Consider the following 22,199-nt stretch of genomic DNA (forward strand, 5'->3'; position numbering starts at 1 on the left):
ATTTGTGTTTGGGGTTAGTTTTTCACACTATGTTCGATAATTAATAATATTACCAGTTATTCTTTTCCCTTGTTCAGTTTTAAATCTTAAAATAAACCCCCCCCCCCCCCCCCCCCCCCAGCCATTTTTTTCGTTATATATACCTGCCTTAGATGTATGTAGCAATTTACCTTTTGAACGCCAGTGCCACGCTGAGTCTCTCTCTCCTTCTTCTTTTCTTCTTCCTTCCCCGATTTTTCAATTTAGGTACAATTCTCATCTTGCACGTAATCCGAGTACCTACTTTTCTCTCTTCCTCTCTCACGACTATCCATCTTCATCTTTTTTTCACAAATACACACACACGCACAACTACACCACGCCAACATCGTACTCCCCAACCACATCACCTTTTTTATTATTTCCCCCCCTTCTTCCTGCACACTGCAACGCCATTTGTTAATGCCAGCTGAGGCAACAATACTTGGTACTTGATTACCTCGCCTACTTTCTCAGCAACTTTTTTTTTTATGATAATTCATCCATTCATTGCATACGTAAGTACTACCGCAACTGCAAACTGTAACTGCTAGGTTACTAGTGTCCTTCTCAACCACAAGTGTTCATTTTTTTTCTTCCCCTCTCTCCCTTTCTTTCATCTCCAATCTTTCCAATCTTCCAAACCTTACCTTCCTACCACAACCGCCCAAAACTTCCACTTTTACAACTTCAATCATTCGCCAACTTTGAGAACACTCGTTTTCTTCAACCCAGACACCAACTTTTAGTTTTTTTTTTTTTTTTTTTTTTTTTTTTTTCTCCAAACTGACTTCGTTCCCCAAAGAACAGCCAAACTTTCCCTTCTTAGAACCTTCCAATCCTTTGGATTTTGGGTTTTCAGGGGAAAATAAAAAAGGAATCGGAAACACTATCACGAAACACGCGAACAGGAAAACGCACCCAGCACGCACACATAGAGGTAAGAAGCCGCCTAGTCCCCCTCCCCCCTTTTTTTCAACTTTGCTATTTTACACATGCACTCTTGGATCTCGTTTCCTAACACTGCTAGATAGATATATTCAAGAGCTACCTTCGGTATTCTCTTTGGTCGTGCCGCAAAACGCGACCGGTCTTGTTCTTTGTGTGTAGGTACTCAAGTACTTAATATCCAAAGTGGGAAGCCACCAAGGGTCACAGATAAGCTCAGTCATTGGCCCAAGTTAATTGGTCTTTTTACCACCATTTACTACTACTGCTACTAGGTACCTACCTCTAACTCTACTCTTTACCTCTTTTTATTTTTTTATTTTTTTTATTCTCACCCCAACACTAACCCAAAATTAAACCTTAAGCATTGGCAAGTTCCTTACCAATTCGACTTGGCGTATTACAGAATAAGAGTAGTACTACGGTACATCCACGGTTTTTAGTGATACTACTTTACTTCTTTCACACCCCATTACCATCATAACATATTACCTTTAAACGCACCCTTTACTTTACACCTTACATAACCCTTCTTTTCCACCATTATTAGTCTTTTCCCTAAACAACTACATACTCGACGCGTCGTTATCTTTTATACATCTTATCTGGCTGAATTGCCATACCCATTGTCGCGTCGCCCGACTATGGACTCACCTACAACCATGTCGCCGACGCGCGCACTCTCTTCAGAGTCCAGCATTGGTGCTGCTGCCGACACTTTCTCTGCCGCCGCGTCTCTTAGCTCTACACCCCCTAGCACCGTTGCCGACACAGCCAGCTTGGCCTCAGATATATCCAAGAACGACAATGTCACCCCAATTGGCCTTGTTAGCGAACCTGCTGACTCGGCCGAGGTCGACGCGACCACCGAGGTGGCCGACTCTATTGTCGCGTCTGCCGACCCTCCGAACCCAGTTCAGCCTTCCGAGTCACCTGCGCAAACTGCCCTAGATGCACCTGTCATAGATGCACCTGCCAATGGACGCTCGCGCCGACAGCGCCTTAGCACCCCTATATACAACCTTGCAAAATTAGCTGGCACTGCTATCCATGGCAAGCGACGATCCAAAGGCGACATCGTATCTGACCGAAGACGACGCCATACAACTGCCGGCGAGATTCAAGTTGCGAACGAAGAGGAAGTGGATAATGATGCAGCATCTATGAAGTCTACCAAATCCAAGCTTTCTACGCTAAAAGATGCCGTTCCCGCGAGACGCATTTCGACGCGTTCGACAGGTGTGGAAGCGGAGACGTTAGCAAGCAAACTATCTACTCTGGGAAAGAGGGGTAGGAAGACTTTTGAGAAGGGTTTAAGCAAGATGTCGCGTGAGTTGCGCCGTTTGCAAGATACGGACGAGTTTGCAGGAATTGATAAGAAGCCTGTCGTATACACCACTTGGGTTAATGGAAAGTATGTATCTCCGGAAGATTCGCAACCCCCCCGAAAGAAGGCGAAGGTTGCAACAGAGACGCCAGAGGTTACTGCTCCAGAGCCCGAACCTGTTGAACTTGGCCCGGTTGTTAAGAAGAGACGGGTTAAGAAATATCTCGATCGTGGCCTATACGCTGGTCAGGAGACCCCGCAGGATATATATAAAGGACTTACACTCTCAGAAAAGAAGAGCTTGGCACAATTGCCTGAGCTGATGCCGAGCGGCAAGGTGAACACCACTTTGCCTATGCCCATATACAATGGTATGCGCACATTAATCCAGGGCAGGGATTTTAAGCTGCCTTTTGACATCTGTAACCCTCTTCCTCCGGGACAGCCCAAGCCTGACGAATGGAAGAAAATTACGAAGAGTAAGTTTATGTGTACCCCATACATTCATCATTTCTGCATTGAATTTGGTGTATTGGTCTTCGTTTTTATTCCGTTTGCATTGCATTTTTGTTGCGCAAGTTTTCGCTAATATCTGACTAGATCGATTCGTTGGTGATGCCGCGGCTTATTGGAAGAAGACACCCCACTTCAAGGACTACCAGTCTAAGTGTGTATGCACCCCGGAAGATGGATGCGGGGAGAGTTGCCAGAATAGAATCATGCTCTACGAGTGTGATGAGACCAACTGTAATGTTGGCTCGGGCTTATGCCAGAACCGCGCTTTTGCGAGACTCCAGGAGCGGATTAAGGAAGGAGGAAAGTACCGCGTAGGAGTTGAGGTTATCAAGACTTCGGATCGTGGTTATGGCATTCGTGCCAACCGTTGCTTTGAGCCTAATCAAATCATCATGGAGTATACCGGTGAGATTATCACCGAAGAGGAGTGCGATCGGCGCATGAATGAGAAGTACAAGGACAATCAGGTAAGATTCATTATGGACTTTGGATATGGAAATTTTGTTTTGGCACAAATCACTGACAAATTTAGTGTTATTACCTAATGTCGTTTGATCAGAACATGATCATTGACGCTACGACTGGTAGTATCGCTCGTTTCGTCAATCATTCATGTTCACCAAATTGCCGGATGATTAAGTGGATTGTCTCGGGACAGCCTCGCATGGCCCTCTTCGCGGGTGACCGCCCCATCATGACAGGCGAGGAGTTAACGTACGACTACAACTTTGACCCTTTTTCTGCTAAGAACGTCCAAAAGTGTCTCTGCGGTAGCTCGAATTGTCGAGGAGTCCTGGGTCCGAAGCCCAAGGAAGTGAAGCAGCCGAAGCAGCCCAAGGAGACGGGAGCCGGCAAGAAGGGTGCCAGCGGTGGAAAGAGGAAGCTCAAGGAGGCGCTCGGTGAGAAGGAAGAAGCAGAAGGCAGCGCAACGAAGAAGCGCAAGATCAAGACCGCGACGGGAGTGAAGGCGCAGAGTGTTAAGCGCACCCTCTCTACTGCTGGTCTTAAAGCTGCTAAGGGTGCTGCTAAAGGCGTCGCCAAAGGTGCCGCCACAGCTATTAAGCGTAGCGTGTCGACAATCTCCGTCAACACGAAATCGGTTCTGGGCCCGAAGGGTTCTCCGAGTCGTAAGACATCAGCGGTCCGAAAGTCGAAGACTGTAGTTAGAACCTACAGTAAGGCTAAGGTACAGTCGAAGCTACCGGCGGCTTTCCGCACCACTCTTCGAAAGCCCGCATCGCGCAGCTCGAGTTCTACAATAGTCGCAGCAGGTTCCGAGGATGTGCCTGAAGAGGAAGAAGAAGATGCGGATTTGCCAATGGCCGGTACTAGCAAGACAGCAGCACCCTCGAAGGATGATGAAGTCGAGGAAGTTGAGAATGATGTTGAGCCCGACCAAAAAGCAGCCGACGTACCCCGATCTGTGAGCAGAATTCGTCTTGTTCACTCGTGAGATATCCTCACGTATAAGCTATTAACAGTGGCCCTTTCATCACATGGCAACTGAAGCGAAAACACGGTCATTATTCGTATAATGTGGGGCTTCAAACCAGCCCGAATCCTTGAAGAATGGACCAATAATACACCAATATCACCTGGGGCTTCATCGCCTCAGCATCTCCTTTACCGACTCATTGGCGATATAATCCCAGAGTTATGGTTCTTTTGCACATTTATTCGACTAGTGGAAGGTCTCCGAGGTCTCGGATAGATACGGCGGATACGAAGGGGATTCGCCATTGTGTATACTACATGACACTCTTGCGTTGGCATTTCTAGGGGCGTATGGCGTAGATGAGCTAGGCTTTGCTTTTTGTTTTTCCACCCCTTCATAGACGGCAGGCTACTGAAAGGGCGCGCTCGGAGGGACATATGCCGTCAGGGGTGTTGGCTGACTGGCTGGCTGGCTGTCTTGCTGCTTTGTATGTATGAGCTAGAGAACCAGAGTTTTCTAATCCGAGGCCGTTTTGAAGAGATAATTCCGTTGCCTCGTAGATGTTGTCTGAATGATGTATTTCATGAGTTATTGCCTCTAGACTGTTCTTGACCACGTAGTTCTTTAGCCAAAAAATGAGACGATAAAGATTACTTGGCATTGAGTTCGTTTAGTATGAATTTTATAGTAACTAACAGGTATGATAACAGATATCATATCTTAATTCTCACCCACTCACTTCCCTTACGCTGCAATTAAATATGGCAAAGATAAAAAAAAGTCGCCTCATATAAGTGCAATTCTGTGATAATATAATATATTATAGAACAAGATGTTGTTGCTGGGAAAAGTCTATAAGAGAATGTTACATATATACCTAAGGTAGGCTGGTAACTAGGTTGAATTGATGTTTTCTAGAAAAAAAAGGGGGGCGGGCGGGCTATAAAAGGTACGCCACGATGCTTTGTCAGCATATAAAAGTGACACTGTACGACTTTGATTTGCGGATGGTTTCAATATATAACAATCTAGCAATAAAATTAACTTATTTGGGTACCTAAGGTATTTACTATGTAATAATCATCTGACGATTGAATGCGTAGGACAATGCGTGTACAATGAAGAGATGCTGACGTGCCACGCGTTCAATGAAGAACGCCAAGATTATGAGAACATTCGTTGAGTCAAATGCTCAACTAGAAAGTAGAACAGCTGAGTTGGTTCTACCAACGAAATTGACTGCGCTGTCGTGTCGCGGGGGGGTTAAAGATAATAGGGGGTCTAGATTACATAGTAAGTGTGTATCCAATCTTGCCGATATGATTTTCTGTTAGGTGCACCTGCATATATGTCACATGTATACTCTCATTGCGTATAATTTTGAGGCTGTGCACCATTAAGAGTGATGCATGATGATCCTGCCTTAACATTGTCGGCCCGCATAGGCAACTTATGATTGGACCAAGAAATACTAGTTTGGAGAAATGTGGCAACTGGGGCCGCTGGGTCTGAAGAGCTTCTAGGCAGTCGCGCGGCATCATAGTTGAAGTACATACTGGATTAGGCAGTGGAGCGCCGCTACTTTATATCCATTGGCCGACACGACGTCCCTCCCCATTTCATGGAGAATTTGGGGATTGATTGCCTTAACTCCTGACACAACCTTTTTTTTTAATCTAAATCTATACTGTCCTTTTTTTTTTTGATCCCACCAACCCCAAAAGGCAACAAATTGGAACGAAATCTTATCTGCCTCATCCATTCAACCAGCCGATATAATCATCTCGTCACCCTGCAGCCCCCAAACCGTTGAAACTCTACCTGGATTCAAAGTTGCATTATACAACCAAACTGCGACCATCATCGCACCATCGCACCACCGCACTATCACCGCTGACAGCCTTAGGGGCCGTTTAGCTTCCCAGCCTAGCGTGGTGCCTCATCTATCGCGAATCGCCACGTACTCAAATTCCAGATAGAGACTTTTACACTATAACCGCGTTTCGCTAGCCTCGACTTTTCTCGACTCAACTTTCGAACTACCAGCATATGCGCCGGTAAGGGGAAGCAATCGCAAGTTCCGATGAAGTCGCTCAAGATGAGCAAGGTGCTTGGCACCATAAGAAAGAAGAAGTCTGCGGATGGTAAGATTGATGTCTCTCACCTTAAAAAGATTCCGCCTGCGCAAACTCGCCGGGTTTGTTGATTTATACTTTCTGCTAACATATAACCGTCTCTTTTAAGCCCCTAACACTCCCGAAGTTCCTCAAGGCGAAAGGCCCGAGACTACGGCCTGCCGTTGTGTGGTGCGTCCGCACCTACTCAATCCAATTCTTGCCTAAAGTGAAACCGAACAATCCTGACTTTCGATTAGAAATCCTTCTGCGAATCCGACTCAAATAATTCCGGAGACGAAGTGCTTTATCTGCCTCCCATCGTCGACGCTGCCGAGTCATCTCCTGCTGCTGCTGCAGAATGCGCGCGCCTCATTCGAAAATACCTGAAAAGGGACTATTGGACGAAGCCCTCTTACCAATATAATGCCATCATGCTCATTCGCATCCTTGCTGATAACCCTGGCCAAACATTTACTAGAAATTTGGATTCGAAATTTACCGATACTTCAAAAGAGCTGTTGAGATCAGTACGCGACCCGAGTGTGCGACAGATGATGATGGAGACATTAGACTCTTTCGAGAACACAAAATCGTATGATGAGGGGTTGACACCTCTCATTACTATGTGGAGGAAGGAGAAAGAGAGAGCGCAGCAACTATATGGAGTATGTTTGATCCGCGTCTTTCCTTGCCTAGTCCATGCTAATGCTTGCTTGATTAATCAGGGACGTCCTCCGCCGGTGACGCGCTCCATGACCGAGCCTCCTATCAACCCCCATTCCCAGAACTATTTCGCGCGAGCCCATTCGAACCGCAAACTCCCGGATCCCGTCGAGTTGGCTAGTAGACTAGAAGAAGCGCGAACATCCGCGAATCTGCTACAGCAAGTCGTTACTAATACCCCGCCGGTTGAAGTACTCAGCAACGATTTGATTAAGGAATTTGCGGATCGTTGTACTAGCGCGAGCCGAAGCATACAGATGTATATGACAGCCGAGGATCCAGCCCCTGATAATGACACTATGGAGAGCCTAATCGACACAAACGAGCAGCTTCAGGCAGCATTGAGCCTACACCAGAGAGCTATGTTGAACGCGAGGAAACTGATTGCAGTTATGGACCCACATCCTCAGACTCAAAGTCAGGCTCCATCTCGAGCTTCCGTGAGCCCTATAGAGTCGGAGCGAAACGAGAGTGGCTTAGAACCGCCTCCCATGCCGGCTCGAAAGCCGAATGGTAAAGGTAAAGAAAGGGAATATGAGCCTGCTGTAGCGGGGCCGTCGAGAACACATACGCCCGCTATCGAAGATGACGATCCGTTTAGAGATCCTGAGCCCTCGGGGTCAAGGTCCCACGCGGCCGGTGGGTCGAGATCTGGTGGTGGGGCATCTTCGAACTATATCGAAGAACAGCGGTTAGCGTTTGAACCCTTCCATCCCGGTTTCGAGACGACACCAAGCTATCTAGGTAGGCAGGAAAGTGCGCTCGGGAAGGAGGTGATGCATGGGGCTGCGGGAGATTCCTCGTCTGATGACAGGCGCTCGCGCGACGACGTGAGTGACTACGAGACCACAGCTCCGAAGAACAAGGAGCCGATTTACCGTTATTAGTCGGTTGCAAGCAGTCGTGTTTGCATATTCTCTCTACCATGTCTAGATTAAGGGTGTCTACCTATGTAAGATTCAATCTTCGTGGAGCGGTAGAAAAGGCTGCGGAGCAGCCACGGTGCTCTGTTGTTGTCGTTGCGTTTGATTTGGAGCCTTTTGTGATGCCTTGTTTATTATTTATGTTGTTGTTCTTGCTGCTTTCCGTCTTAAACGAGATTCCCCAAATGTCAAGACTTGAGTTCGATCGTTCATACAAGCTTTTGCTAACTCTTCGGTGCTTGAGTTCTGTGCTGGTTGAGTGGTGGTACCGAGTGAAAAGTATCGGTTACCTACCTAGTGTAGGTAAGCTAGGTGCGTACGAGGCTTGGGTAGATATTATTGAGTGTTACTATTGGGATGATATTGGCATATTTAGGAAGAGGAGGGGAATTGTATACGAAGCAGCACTCGCTCGTTTGCGGAGATGACTTCTCAGATGGCGATACATGAATAACGATGGGGAGGTAGTAACTTGACGATCGTGGCTACGAGTATATTCCGCTTTCATGGTGGAGGGAGAGGAAGTTTCAGAAAGAGAGAAAGAGAGAGATAAGCCATACAAGATGCTGTAAGACTTGATATTACGGTCACCATCGTATTCTACTGGGAAAACAATGGTTGAAGACTGCATTATGTAGTTACTTAATAGGTAAGAGAAGGGGGGCTTGGCTGGCTTAGTAGAGCTGGTACATCATCATACCTTAAATAGACAGCATACGGCGATAGGTAACCTAGAGGTACATAGACACCTTGGTCTCTGAAGCTACAATACGCATTTAGCAAGTAGAGCTAAGCTACCTAATAAATAGTAAGGGATCTGACCATTTTAAGTGGTGTGGAAATATTGGTGCTAGTTAGAGCCCCGTTGTTTCAAAGCGAGCGTTTTACTATGTAGAAAAAGAAAAGACGCCGTTTTTGTTATCTAGGGGTTCTCTTTAAGCTACCCACCTAAGGCAACTACAGCATCTTTCCCGTGAAGCTGGGCTGGTTGGCTAAAGTTTAGGTAGGTTAGGTACCGGGTAGCTATGTGGGCAGGTGGGTAGATAGATATCTGATGATGGCCGGTTAGGTATTTAGTTCTGGGGAACGAACCGGCTAAAGTTTACGTCTTTTTCAACAAGCAATGTACATTAACAGGTACCTTATTAACTACTATATGTCAAAACAAGTGTAATTGATTATCATATTTACAGGGGTTTTTGTTTATATGATCGGCCAAGAACAATAACACTGGTGATCTAGAAACGAACAACGAACAACTTGGGTTGCATGCTAATAGTGGACGTTGTATGGATTTTCTGATAGGTGGTTAATTAGGTAGGTACGAACGAATAATGTACACCATGTAACACAGCAGGCGGCGCCCCGCAAAAAGACCCGGCGGGGATCCTCTCAGGGGCAAAGTTGCGATTGGACGATGCGGGCAGAGCCGGACGAACCTTTCTGGCGGGTCCTTGAAAGCTGACCCGTCCCGGTCGCAAACAAAACCGCATTTGTCGCTTTTTTTTTTTTTTTTTTTTTTTTTTCTTTCTCCCCCAGGAACGCATTTTACCTTCCGTTAACGATTAAAACCCCTGACCACTCGTCTCCACTTACCGCTTTGGTTTGTCCGATCTTAGCCACTGATTAGATCCCGATCTTGCGTTATGTATTCTTTCCTTCCCCCCCGCTTCTTTAAAACGTGCTGGTTTGTGTTACTTTGTTAATTAGTTAGCTAGCTATTTTGCTTTGCACGTGGTTGCTTGTTTGTGTTACACACCTTAAGATCGCTGGACCCCTTCTTTTTTTTGTCTTGGCTATTTCCTAATGGAGTAAGTAATACAACAGCGCCTAGCAATACTCCAATAAAAGCTTATTATTCAAGTATTATACATTATTGATTAGCACTCGTAAAAGAGGTGAATGGGTCAAGCACCTAAAGTACTTGACACGAAATAGAGAAGATACCATAAAATCAATTTCATTATATTACCTACCTAAGTAATTAACTAGTTATAGTTAAAAGAGATCAAGTATTTCTTACTCAAGCATCCACGTGTGAAAGCGGTGGGGTTCGGTTCAGCTCCGAGCGCCGCCCGTGGCTTTTTGCGTAGCGGCCAAAAGAGAAATCGGCAGCCTCACCGAGCGCATTTTAAGAACAGAAACGGGCTTTAGCGATTAATTAGCGCCATGTGGGGTTGTCTCTATTTGGCGAAACTTGCGAATTTGCACGCGAGCTGAGTAGATATTGCATCCTTCGCATCCTTTTTTTTTTTTTAAAAAAAAAAAAAAAATTCAACGTATGGAATGCTCTTATGCTCCAACTCGAACCGAGACCGTTCTGGATAGCGCAAGTTCGGACCGAGCCATCATGGATATTTCATTGGTTACCAAGAATATTCCATCCCGTCTGATCTTCTTAAGAGTTACTACCTAAGTAGCTTTCCACTCCAAATAGCAAGTTTAGGCTACAGAATCTTACGAGGATGACGGTTGTTCCCGCTAAGCTTGCCCATTTAATTTCGTTAACTTAGCTTCCGTCTCGTCTACCCCAAAAGGTCCCAGAGCTGAGCGGGAAGACTGGACCTGATAGGTACCTACCTGAAAGGTAGAGACTTACACGTATCTCAACATACATACCTAAGCTTACATAGTACCGCTTATCACTCTATAGTACACACACTCTCTCCCTTCGCTATCTTGACCATGGCCGGTTTAGCGGCTTCTCCCAATTGGCACAACCTTAGCTCGAGCTCGAGCTCGCACTCGCTTATACCACTTTTCTCATTAGCCCTTCCATCTGATAAACCTTCTCTCATCCTAACATGACCCAACCGCGACCTGACTGCTAGTGTTTTTCTTCTTGTCACCTGTCATATTGTATTGTTTCACCTTGTTATTTACCACATTACTCTAATATACGGTTGAGCTGGTATAATATTCGTTATATCTTTTTAATAACTAGGACTCGCTATCATGACTTATACCGTTAGCTTATCTTCTACTCACTCTAAGAGAAGGAAGACTCATCACAACCAACTCATCACAACAGACGCCATGACAAATAATACCAGGCTGCTCTTTGATAACCTTAGTACGGAATTATTACATATTATATTCAAACATGTACCGTGCTACCCTACCCGCCTATTTTCTATTCTCTTCTCTATCCGGAGACTAGCAAAATTGACCTTATACTTCTCTAGTTACGAGATGTTGATCCCCGGACGCTGGCTGATGCTCGTCAGTTATCTAGACGACTCGAAGCAGTCATCAGGCCCATCTACTTTGAAACTATTCGTCTCAATGAGAATATAGTCGATCCCCTAGCCGAAACATATTTCCCTGGCTACTTGGAGGATTTATATTTATTCACTAGACACGTTGAAACTAGAAGCAACCTGGATGCCCAGAACACCAAGAGGGTTTTGGATAGAGTACAAAGACTTTGTTCTTTAAGGTATTCAATCTTTTTGCTTGTTCTCAAATAAAATGACTAACTCTGAAAGATGGCGTTACGTGGGAAATCGATCGTTTATAAACTCAAGCTTTGCTTTTTCGACACCCTCTAATATATTAAGCCCCTATCATCTCAAAATTGACAGGACGAAGATATATGTTGAAGACCTGCCTCTACAGGACATTTATACTGGCTCATATAATAATTACGCCCAGGATATCCCAGCAAGTAACCTCGTTTCTCTCAAGATGCAGAGCCCAACACTCGCCGAAACCGTTGAATCGCTGAAACAATTCCTTGTTCGCGCTCAAGGCACAAGAACTATCAGCTATAACGGCCGCGGCCAAGGGACAAGCTTTTCCTTTAGAGGCAATGAACGTCTACCGCCTTTTGAGGAAATATTGCTACGGTCCTACGACTGGAACCATGATGCCGACGAAGTCCAAAGACATTGGAATTTCTCTCAGTTACGGAAGCTAACCCTTATCGACGTACCCCTATATCACTTCCTAACTTCGGTACCCTTTGCGGAACTCAGCGACCTCGAAACTCTCCATTGTGAGGACTTCAGTACACATACACCAGACCGACGCGAAGATGCGACAAGGGATTTGCACAGGCTGGTACAAGGCATTAAGGCCCTTTGTACGATCACGATCACGTGTCATACGAACTTATTTCCGATAGATGCCTTTCTCCGCCATACGGATTCGCTCCAAGCCCTGAGTTTCCGGGACTACGTCGGCTTTGGCGACGAGACCAAACAATACCCCACGATGCAGATCCAAGATCTCAATCAGCTTTCTACCACGCTGGCCTATCTCAACTTTCTCGAGCTGGGTATGGACGCAACCGTCTGCGACCCGAACCTATTCCTCCAAGCACTTTGTAATTTCCCTCGGCTCACCAAGCTCGTCTTACACACGCACACGGCCTGGCGGGCCCACGACGAGGTAAAGGACAATACGGATCGGGACTACGACGCCGCCTTGCGAACGCTGTCGGTCCTGACCCAGAACAAGCGCGGGAAACCGTGGCAGAGCGTCGTCATCAACGTCGGCGGGTGGAAGCCCGTCGTGGTGCGTCGGCTGAGCCAGGCGTGGCAGGAGAAGAACGCACGGGGGATCTACGCCGAGCGGTGCTTCGATGCCAAGAGGGACGAGGACACGGGCAGCTATGTTCTCGGGGAGATCCCTGCTACGGATAATACGTCCGTCTAGAGAGAATGTGACGGGGCACGGGGAGGTCTTTTCTTAGGTACAGTATACAGATCTGCCTAAGGTTAGGTAGGTACCTAAGAGAAGAAGAAGAAGGGGGTGCCCGTTCTTGAGGGGAGTTGTTGTCTACGATGGAAGAGATCCCTAAATTGAGACATAAAGGACTAAATAATTTCCCTGTATTACTCTCCCAACTTAGTAACAAAAGATAGTTAATTATTAACGTAATATGTATTCTTCCGAGTCGGAGTGCTCTCTTGTTCTCGTTTTTTTGTCGTTCCGGTTCTCCCAAGTCAAACTACTGGGGAAGTGCATGTTGACTAATGTCTAGATATATATTAGGTAGCTTTAGAGCTTTGAGTTGATGACGCGGTAATAGCCCCTATCTATTCATATGAAGATGTTATTGCTTATTATTAATACCGTCCTTGAATCTAGTGTGAGAGAGTATGGGGATAACTACCAAACCGCTACACCACGAAAAAGGTAGGAGGTAGATAGAAGGATGCCGACTCGATCTGTCGGCGTTGCTATTACTGCCTAGGTAACCTATCTAGGAGGTTGTTACTATGCACAACACGGTGTTTCTTCGTCATTACTATCCGCGCACGATAGGCGTATAACATCCGTTAATCTGACACTACCGGCTTTACACTGTCCTTTCTCGTCTTTTCTATTTTCTATATCCTAGAGTCCCATCGTCTAGACTGCAGAGTACCTAAGGTAGGTAGCTTTCGGATCACCTCATTAAGACGCTGACGCGAGTAAAATGTGTTACCTAGTTCATATGTTCAGCGGGTTTTCCTGTCTTGAATCTCCGCGGCTACTTGCAAATATATATATTCAACAAGTCCTGGGTTGCGGTTTAATACGAGTCTTTGAGAGAACCACCTCAGTTACCTAGGCGTGCTGGTTGGCCAAGCTTTGGTAATAGAAGCATATAAGCAATGTCAAGGCTTAGGGAGATACGCAAAAGGGTAGATCAGAAAAATACATATCAAGAGAAATATCCGGATGTGAGAAGAGATGACGGGGACGGGGCTTCTAATATCTCTATCTTATATTCTTCTGGATGACTTCATATATACCTTAGGTAGGTAGGTAGGCAAGCAGCACTCAGATGCATGCTGCGGTTCTCAGGGGTCGTTGCGAGTCGAGCGTGCAAGAGAACTAAGGAAGATAGATAGCCTGTTACTTGAGCTAGTTAAGCAGCAAGCTTTCTGTACGAGCTGCCATCAAATAGACCTTGACTACAATTGCCTCTTGCCTCGGGGGACTAGCCCCTTCATTGCTAGCATCCGCGGAACGCGTGTACTGAGCCCATAAGCAGCCAGTGACTGAATGAATGATAGAGTAAGGCATCGACACCAGACTTCCAAGAGACCAACCCGTTGCCGTCTGTCCTCGCATAGCATAGCCGACCATGTCACCCACCACCCGATGAACGTCCACCCAAGCAAAAAATAAATACCTTGATGTCGATGCTCCTCGGCATTTGGAAACTCCCACTTCGCGCGGTTAGAAAGGAGAATGCGTCCGGTACCATCGACGACGCCGCAGTCGTAGACTAGCAAAGCCCAACAGCCAAAAAGGGGGGAAGATACGTAATCCTCGAAAGCGCGCATCTTGGGGGGCATTGTAAATAAACACAACATCACAATTTCTTCTAATATATAAGAACTATTCTTTTCATAGGTATCTATAGTATTTAAGTCTCGCCCTCTACCGGAAGGTTGTTCCAAATGAATCTGTTAACCACTCAGTCCTAAACACCACCTACGTATCTAATCTACTACCCCTGAAGTAAAGCCCTTGCGATGCTTCCCATGGTCTCCTGGCCGAACAAATTAAATAGCTTAGAGATGACATACTATTTATTATGTATTCAGTTTCGTCGTCGGATTTCAATTTGGAGAACATCTGGGCCGTAGCTGGTAAGATTACGCTCATCGGATTAGGGGGGGTTTGAAGTACTCACGTAACCTCTGACCTCAAATATTCGGAATTCGCTGCGAAGACTGCGATTATAAGTCTAAAATAGCCATTCAAGCCCTCATGCACGTCTCAAATCAGTTATTAGAGTGTAGTTTCATGCGTAACAATATTCATTGCTTGTCTCAACCATTCATAGCTGAGTAAACAACGGTGTATATCATCCCGATATATTTATTTACATGCATAATTCGCTAATTACCTAGGTAGGTAGGTATTTATTGAAGCATCGTACTTATGCAGCTTTCTCTCCCCTAGCTAGGAATATTTGTCTCTTTAGAAGCAATTTGTCCTCCTCTGAATGTTGGCCGGGCACGATGCCGGAGCCAAGTACGTCAAGGGAGAAGCCTTTTCCGGCGCCGGCGTGCTCGAACATCTTTCGGACTCTTTCCTCGGAAAGACCGTGGTGCATGACCCCGTGCCCATGGTAAGGCTCGTGCGGTAGGAAGTCCCAGATTAATAAGACGCCACCGGGGCGTAGACGTTCGACAAGGCGATCGGAGGCCAGCTCCGGGTCCGCGAAGTGGTGGAGCCCACCACCGACAGTGGCTATATCAAAGTTGAAAAAACGGGGGTCTGCGAAAAGTTCCGAAGGCTGCGGTCCATCTGCCGCTGCAAGATCTCCCACTACGGCATGCATCTCATCGCGGGACAAGTCCTAGGTATAAACATTTTAGACATGCCTCCCTACCTAAGCTAAGTACCCCTATACATACCTGGTTCTCAGCACGCGAGTTAAACACGGCAACCATGTTTTCTGAAATGTCGATACCGACACTTTGTGTCGTATAAGGAGCAAGGGCCTAATGAGACACGTCAGAAAAGATCGACTACAATATACAATACCCATCATCATACTATGCATTCGAAGTGGCGTGATAGAACTTAGCATGCCAGTCTTGAGAGGAAAGTACTTGTACGAAATAGGAAACTTACTCTAGACATTGCGCCTGTCCCGCAAGCATAGTCAAGTAAACGGACCTCCCTACGTGGTCGGTTCGGCTTCGATTTTACTTCTTCATCGTTATCGTCGTCACTATCGTCGTCACTGTCGTCGTCGCTAGCCCAGTCGACACCGATCCAGTCCAATCGGACTTGGATCTCTTCCGCAAGGCGCTCGTTAAGCTTACTATGTTTGGAGTCGTATGTTGACGCCTCTTCGCTGCAGGGATGTTGTTTTAGCTACTATTCTTCATTCTTGTCATCTGGTGTGTTGCCCGCGCCGCGCTATGCCGCATATATCGATCCACAGGGGACGATTATGCGTCAATGCTTCTCGGATGGGATCGCACTACTTGACGGTAGAACTACTTGATTCATCTCTCAACCCAACTTGAAGAGCATAGATGACCTCAAGCTAAGCTAGGGGGGGGGGGAGAAGAGACCACTGCATGAATTCCACAGGCAAACCTTGTCCATGAGTCCCCCCCCCCCTCGTCCCCAGTAGGAAGCGGAGAAGAAACAATACATGCTAAAAACGGGCACGAGGAACATGTTCTAAGCGAATTAGATTTTAAGAAGAATGGGGGTCTAGCTTACTTGAAGTGTAACCTATTGACATCGGCCATCTTGTCGTTTTGCGTTGACTGTTTTTGTTGGTCTTCCTATTCTTCCTTTGGCTCTTGTTTCGTATTCCTATGAACGAATTCGGTGTCTTGATCTTATGCTATCTGGTCTCTTAGCTCTGTGCCCTTAAAATATGCATTCCCGGTGACATATCGCACACTTCTCGTGTACTTCTCGTCGATATCCCGGCGACTTTCTTTGTCCGGCGACTTCTTACACTTGACACTAAAAAAATTGGTGTAGATTATTATTATATTTACTCCGGGGTGTGTGATGAGCGACAGGATATCATGTACGTGACGTTTCTATAGCATCGGCGCCTAAACCTATCACTCATCATTCACCTCACATCATAGAAGATTTCATAGTCCAAACTCATTCACCGCCTTGGTTTCGTATAACCTACCTACTTAAGGTACGTTAATTTACTTTAGCTGTACTTCGTAGTACGGTTAGCATGGACCGAAACGGAAAAACCGGGAGAAACGGTGGGAAAGAGGAGGATAGGACGGCACGTCACAGCAGGCCCGATCATTGTAACCGTGAAAGTAACAATGGAGCCGATGGGCTACGGAATCGTGGAGTTGGTTCCCTTAGCGGTTACAACTATATAATACCCATGCCTTGCATGGTTCAGATGGATCTCTCTCTCTCTCTCTCTCTCTCTCTCTCTTTCTACTACTACCCCCTGGCAGGTGCGCTTCGGACAGTGCCTCCCGCAGATGCAGCTGGGATATTTTTGAGGGGCGGGGACGGTAGGATGCGCGGTGCTACGTTATCCGTTCTAACGGCGTTTGAATATACGATGAGTCATGATTTCTAGGCAGGTTTGGAGGCTAAGAAAGGCTAAGGACGGGTTGGTTTACTGTGGCTATGCAAGTGGATCTGCAAGCTTCGCAGCGGACCGTAGTCACAAGAGGAAGTGCATATGTAAAGCTTGCTGCTGTAGCACGCCTCTTGCGTTTTGAGATGGTATGGCTGGCGTTGTTGCATGGACAAGGCATCAAAGCAGAGGCGAGTCTGGGTCGGCCCTAGGTTGGGTCTAGCCGCAAGGGACCGAGCGTACCAAGCATGAAGTGGTTTGGGGTGAGAGGACGCAAGAGGACGCAAGAGGTAGGATTGTATTATACGGCGTCACAGGCATCTGCAAGGTGAAGAAAACGGAAGTGCGTCTGCGATAAGGGTGGGGTGAATTGATGAAAAAACGAACATGGATGGCATCAGGACTGCCGATGCGTCGCAATTATTTGTGATAAAAGAGACAAGCTGGCTGAAGGCTTAAAAGTGCAAATCCAGGTAACATAGTTTGAACCAATTACTACCACGGTAGCGACAGCGACAGCGACAACGACAGCGACGGCAGCACGCACGTACATCACAAGGTTCGAACGGTTTGCGCGTGATGAGAGCTTTGGGCATCGACTTAGCGCTTGGCCGAACTGGGTTTCTCTGTATGCTGTCAGCCTGCACGTCGGATAAAATGCACGAGGAATAGGTATAGTAGCAAGATGAAAAAAGCATGGTATTCCCCACCGGGTTGGATCATGTTGGGAACCAGTCGTAACAATTGCTGCCGCACCGGCAGCAAGGGATTGTATGCTTAGATACAACGGGGGTAGGTTAGAAAATTAGAAAATCGCGAGGCGGATGAATGGGTAAGAAATGACGATGCAACCCTATGTTCCTTCATCCTCATATCCGGGTTCAGGACGACTACTTCGTACACTAGGTACTAAAGATATTAGGTTATGTTTGTGTGGGCTTCTCAGGCACGGGACGAGAAGATGAAAAGGTAAAAGATACGGCTGATCTTCCGACTTCTCACAAAATTATCCTTATGTTGGAGAAGTTAGGTGCAATGTAGGTACAAGTACAATGTAACTTCCGTCTTGCTTGCCTTCTTGCCTTTTTTACCTCCTTGTATTGTACCTTCCACCCGCCTTCCATCCACCTTGCCTTTGGTTCAACCCATGTACATGGTAGGTAACGCTGGTAACGCTGGTAACACCTAACGTAGCAGGTAGCTCCGACCAACGTGCATTCTTTGGCGGCAGGCGGTATTGAATTACCTATTTACCTAGAGAAGCAACTTTCATAATTTGTATGCAAGAGGTACATATATTACAATTGATGACTTATATCGATATCTCATGGAACCTCTTATATATGTGGTCTTGAAGTACATTAGGTAACTATTGATTGCATACCTAAGGTAGGTTATATATCATATGTACATCTACGTAGGTTGGGTGTTGGATGCCCTTATGCGTCCACGGTCAATTATCTATACATGTGATTATAAGCGCCGTCGGTTAAGTTTTAATGCAACGGTGAGGTAAGCGCGTATTTAGAAGTGGGAGGGTAAGAGTATGAAGATGGAGTGTGTGTGCGAGTGTGAGTGCAAGTGTGAGGCAGAAGAGGAAGAGGAAGAGGTTGGTGTAACGAGATCTGATATGCAGGACCCAAAGGATCGTTACCTTAACCGGGTAATTCCGTCTTTACATGTATATTCATTCGTATCTACCTCCTAGATGTCAGATCAGGCTTCGCAATTGGAGGCTAAGAAGGCGTAAGTAGAATCTATAAAATCCATGCAATCCAGGGAATGTGATAGTATTATTGCCTTAATAAGATATATATATACATTATATTAGGTACGTTCCGTATTCTAGGTAGGCTTTGGTGGAATGGATAGCTTCAAATATACAAGGTATTTACCTCGATAGAATCTCACCGCCGCTTCTCTAAGCCGCCGTCGTATATGATCATCTCTATTCCATCACAGTCACACCTGCAAAATCTGTCACGGGTGTACGAAGCATTGTATCTGTACAAAGGTAGATCTATCAATATTCTTTCTGTACTTCTATACCGCCTCGGGCTCGGGGTTGTTAATCCTAAGTAGATACCGTGTAGACCCGGCTATTAGAGGGAAGGCCGAATAGGTATTTTAAGGTCAAACAGCTAACATACATTAGTAGTAGTCTGCGTCGTGCGCTTGCAGTCGGCTCCTACCTACACCACATGCACGTCTGAGCCACCTACGAGTTCGTTCCTCTTGCTTCGCCTAGATGGGACATAATTATATTAGCGGTGTTTGCGTGCAGCGGAGAAAACGTGGCGTCGGACTACCCGCTGCCTGAGTAGTCTCGAGCCTGATTACATATAGCCGCAAACAATGCGTAAACCTCTTTATACATCCAATAACCTTCTCCTTATTGCACCAAAAAAAGCCTTCTCAAAATAGTTTCCCGTCGTTCGAGACCTTCTGCTGCAAAGGCCCGAGCTGTCCAATAGTTCCCGCCAAGTCGCCCGATTACGTCTTGGTAGTTAAATCCGCTGTATGCGCCTTTCTAAATGGGAGCTAGATAGATATAGGGAGGAACCATCTCGCCCCTCTATGATGTAGGATATTCCTTGCTTAGTTCGGTGGTGTAGATCGAGATTAGGCAGGCTGTTTGACGACGTCTGCGTCGCACGACGCTTCAAATAGCAGCACCCTACGTAGCTGAGCATACCACGTCCTATGCCATTCTCCAAAATGCTAGCGGATGCGACGCTCGCCAAGGTCTACATAGTAGTAGCGGCAGGTATCATGGGAGTGTGCTGATCAGCAGTCTAGAACCTCGACTCTAGAGGACAACATTATATCAGCGACATGCATCCCCGGTCTACCGTCTACATAACGATACATGAAATACACACTGACCGCACTACGTACGTGGACGGATAGGTTAAGAGGAGGTGGGCCGGAGTGCGACGCAAGACGTTTGCGGTGGGGTCCGAACGCCAATTTCCCCAGTAGTTCGGAAGTTGATACGAATATTAGCGTGGATATTAGTGTGAATATCGACAGATTATCTGCGTCTTTTCTTGCTTTATTGGTCCATGCCGGCTTTCCTGGTTCTCATAAGAATGCGCCGGCTGGTTTCGGCTATACCCGTGCCAGCCAATAAGGCCGGGTGGACGGTCCTTCAAAGCAAAAGAGATGAAGGTTGGTTGGGTAAGCGAGAGGCTGTCAAACTGACTCGCCTCTACTTACGTACGGAATAGTCTATATTAGGCGCTGCCGTAACGCATGAGAGATGGGCTTGTGACAGTAGTGATCAGACATTCAGCGCGATCATGTTAAAAGGGGTTTCCCTGCTGTTGGAACCCTACTCGGAACAAAGCATTGATCGAGGTTATCTCCCTTACGTTCTTTATGCTTGAGAGGGTGAGGGGGTTTCTCTGCCTACCAGCGAAGTTACTAGTAATACGTACAAGGGGGATGATCTATTCCATATTCTTAAACTGTACCAGGTAGTTAGTGATACTCCTCTACCGCTATGACTAGTTGTAGATTATCGGCAAGGTACCTGTTAGTGAAGAAAAAAAAAAGAAAAAAAAAGTTCAAGATATAAGCTTAATATCGGTGTCTGTGGGTAGGTGTTTTAGATTTCTTGTGCGGATCTTGCTTGCCCGGGGGGCTTTTTGAGTATTATTCCGGATTGGATGTACTGTAAAATTGAAACACAGAGAGCACGAAGAAAGGAAAGTTGTGCGGACTTGCCTTGGCTCGGTATCCACCGTACTATGTACTCGGCAGCGATTCGGGGGCCAGCAAACAACCTGCTAAGTCTACTAGTAAGGTAAAAAATAAAATAAAACGGGGTTCAATTTACGGGAGCGGCTCGCTGCATGCATATTCAGTCACGTGAATACCCCTTCAGGGTATATTCATTGGCTCCATTAGGTCGTGCTATTCAATATCCAATCAATTCTTCGAGACTGAATTATGTATTATGTATAATTAACTAGGTTGGGTGGTTAGTCAGTTAATTCGACTTAAAAGTTCTTACAAAGTTCTAATAAAAGACTCCAAAGACACCAAAGTTGACAGCTAACCAACTAAGCCCGATAACCTGGGTCCATCTCGCCTAACAGCCTAACAGCCTAACAACCTAACTACAGGTACCCTCCATGTCTTCTGGTCTCTCTTCTGCATGCTTCAAATTGTCGGTGTACACTATCTAAGGTTAGGTGCTCACTTACATAGTATGATTCTAGGGCGGTCCAATCGCAGTACCTAACCGGCTCCAAAGGATTTCATCCTCTTGGCACAGACGGCCCGCCTGATTGCGTCCTGCGTCTTGTCAGAAATGCGGTCTGGTTCTCTATCTGATCCCGTGCTACCGTGACTGCAAGAAGCAGCGTAACGGGCTTGGTGCTGGATATAGAGCCGCGGCGACGAAGATACGTGGCAGCCATTATGCGGTCATCCGACTTTCATGTTTCTGAGACAGGGTTCTGCTGTAGGTACATAAAGGGTACATATGGGGCCAATTGACGTGCCCATAAACATGGCCATTGACTTGATTGACATGGGCAAGGTCGATCAGGAAAGTTATCCATTGATGTACCTAACCTATCCTAACCTATCGTCACCGATCCGCGGAACTTACCTCTAGGTGTAAGCGCCCTCGCCATTGTAAAATATCAGCTAGGCTACCAAGAGTCGCCGCTATTGTTCCGCTTATAATAGGTACGTACGGCAGGGACGTCCGATATGCGGAATATATTCGAACCTTATTCAATGATGTACGGACTATCGGATATCCCGGGCGTCGGAAGTAGACGATCCAGGTACTTGATCTAACCCCCCCCTGGTCAATCTTTGCATGGATGAACTTGGTCTAGGATTAGCTCTTGACGATAGCATCTCTTTTAAGCACTAGTTCAAACCTTGATGGCGCCGAGATTCACCTAAGTGGTATGCCAAACCAGAGGGACCGAGCGCATAGACTACGACAATATGGTTATTCCTTTAAGAGGTGTATTAATATGCAATGGTAGAGAGCCTGCTCAATGAGTAACCTCCAGTGATTTCTGAAGCGAAGAAACGCAAATATCCGAGTTTCTTCTTATTGTTATTATAGATGACTGTTACCTAATTACTTATCTAGAAGATGCCTTGCATGTTGGAGTTTTGAAAAGGT

The 22,199-nt window shown here is 46.3% G+C and overlaps 6 protein-coding genes across 6 annotated transcripts; 5 read left to right on the forward strand and 1 right to left on the reverse strand.

Moving 5' to 3' along the window:
- The first annotated feature begins 142 nt into the window (after positions 1 to 142).
- F4812DRAFT_408354 (uncharacterized protein) lies at positions 143 to 846 on the forward strand. Its single transcript, XM_047932362.1, has one exon. It carries the CDS (start codon positions 153 to 155, stop codon positions 450 to 452), a length of 300 nt encoding a protein of 99 aa, XP_047794625.1. The 5' UTR covers positions 143 to 152; the 3' UTR covers positions 453 to 846.
- A 371-nt stretch (positions 847 to 1,217) lies between these two features.
- F4812DRAFT_8137 (SET domain-containing protein) lies at positions 1,218 to 4,450 on the forward strand. Its single transcript, XM_047939468.1, has 3 exons — positions 1,218 to 2,772; positions 2,894 to 3,276; positions 3,342 to 4,450. Exons 1-3 carry the CDS (start codon positions 1,611 to 1,613, stop codon positions 4,260 to 4,262), a joined length of 2,466 nt encoding a protein of 821 aa, XP_047794626.1. The 5' UTR covers positions 1,218 to 1,610; the 3' UTR covers positions 4,263 to 4,450.
- Positions 4,451 to 6,327: 1,877 nt separating this feature from the next.
- Positions 6,328 to 7,971, forward strand: F4812DRAFT_448952 (uncharacterized protein; the record flags this gene model as incomplete). The annotated part of the gene is made up of 4 exons (XM_047935917.1): positions 6,328 to 6,388; positions 6,489 to 6,550; positions 6,619 to 7,026; positions 7,087 to 7,971. 4 exons carry the CDS (start codon positions 6,328 to 6,330, stop codon positions 7,969 to 7,971), a joined length of 1,416 nt encoding a protein of 471 aa, XP_047794627.1.
- Positions 7,972 to 8,017: 46 nt separating this feature from the next.
- On the forward strand, positions 8,018 to 8,829 carry F4812DRAFT_408363 (uncharacterized protein). The gene has a single exon (XM_047932363.1). The coding sequence runs from the start codon at positions 8,130 to 8,132 to the stop codon at positions 8,433 to 8,435; it is 306 nt and encodes a 101-aa protein (XP_047794628.1). The 5' UTR covers positions 8,018 to 8,129; the 3' UTR covers positions 8,436 to 8,829.
- Positions 8,830 to 10,288: 1,459 nt separating this feature from the next.
- Positions 10,289 to 12,906, forward strand: F4812DRAFT_408366 (uncharacterized protein). Its single transcript, XM_047932364.1, has 3 exons — positions 10,289 to 11,112; positions 11,193 to 11,446; positions 11,496 to 12,906. The coding sequence occupies exons 1-3, from the start codon at positions 10,963 to 10,965 to the stop codon at positions 12,664 to 12,666; spliced, it is 1,575 nt and encodes a 524-aa protein (XP_047794629.1). The 5' UTR covers positions 10,289 to 10,962; the 3' UTR covers positions 12,667 to 12,906.
- Positions 12,907 to 14,355: 1,449 nt separating this feature from the next.
- On the reverse strand, positions 14,356 to 16,450 carry F4812DRAFT_8236 (S-adenosyl-L-methionine-dependent methyltransferase). Its single transcript, XM_047939477.1, has 5 exons — positions 16,195 to 16,450; positions 15,592 to 15,817; positions 15,372 to 15,458; positions 14,642 to 15,313; positions 14,356 to 14,583 (listed from the first exon to the last, which is right to left on the reverse strand). Exons 1-4 carry the CDS (start codon positions 16,221 to 16,223, stop codon positions 14,891 to 14,893), a joined length of 765 nt encoding a protein of 254 aa, XP_047794630.1. The 5' UTR covers positions 16,224 to 16,450; the 3' UTR covers positions 14,356 to 14,583; positions 14,642 to 14,890.
- Between the last annotated feature and the right edge of the window lie 5,749 nt (positions 16,451 to 22,199).

Source organism: Daldinia caldariorum, assembly GCF_022478825.1.
Source record: "Daldinia caldariorum strain CBS 122874 unplaced genomic scaffold F4812scaffold_1, whole genome shotgun sequence".
Classification (NCBI taxonomy): Eukaryota; Fungi; Ascomycota; class Sordariomycetes; order Xylariales; family Hypoxylaceae; genus Daldinia; species Daldinia caldariorum.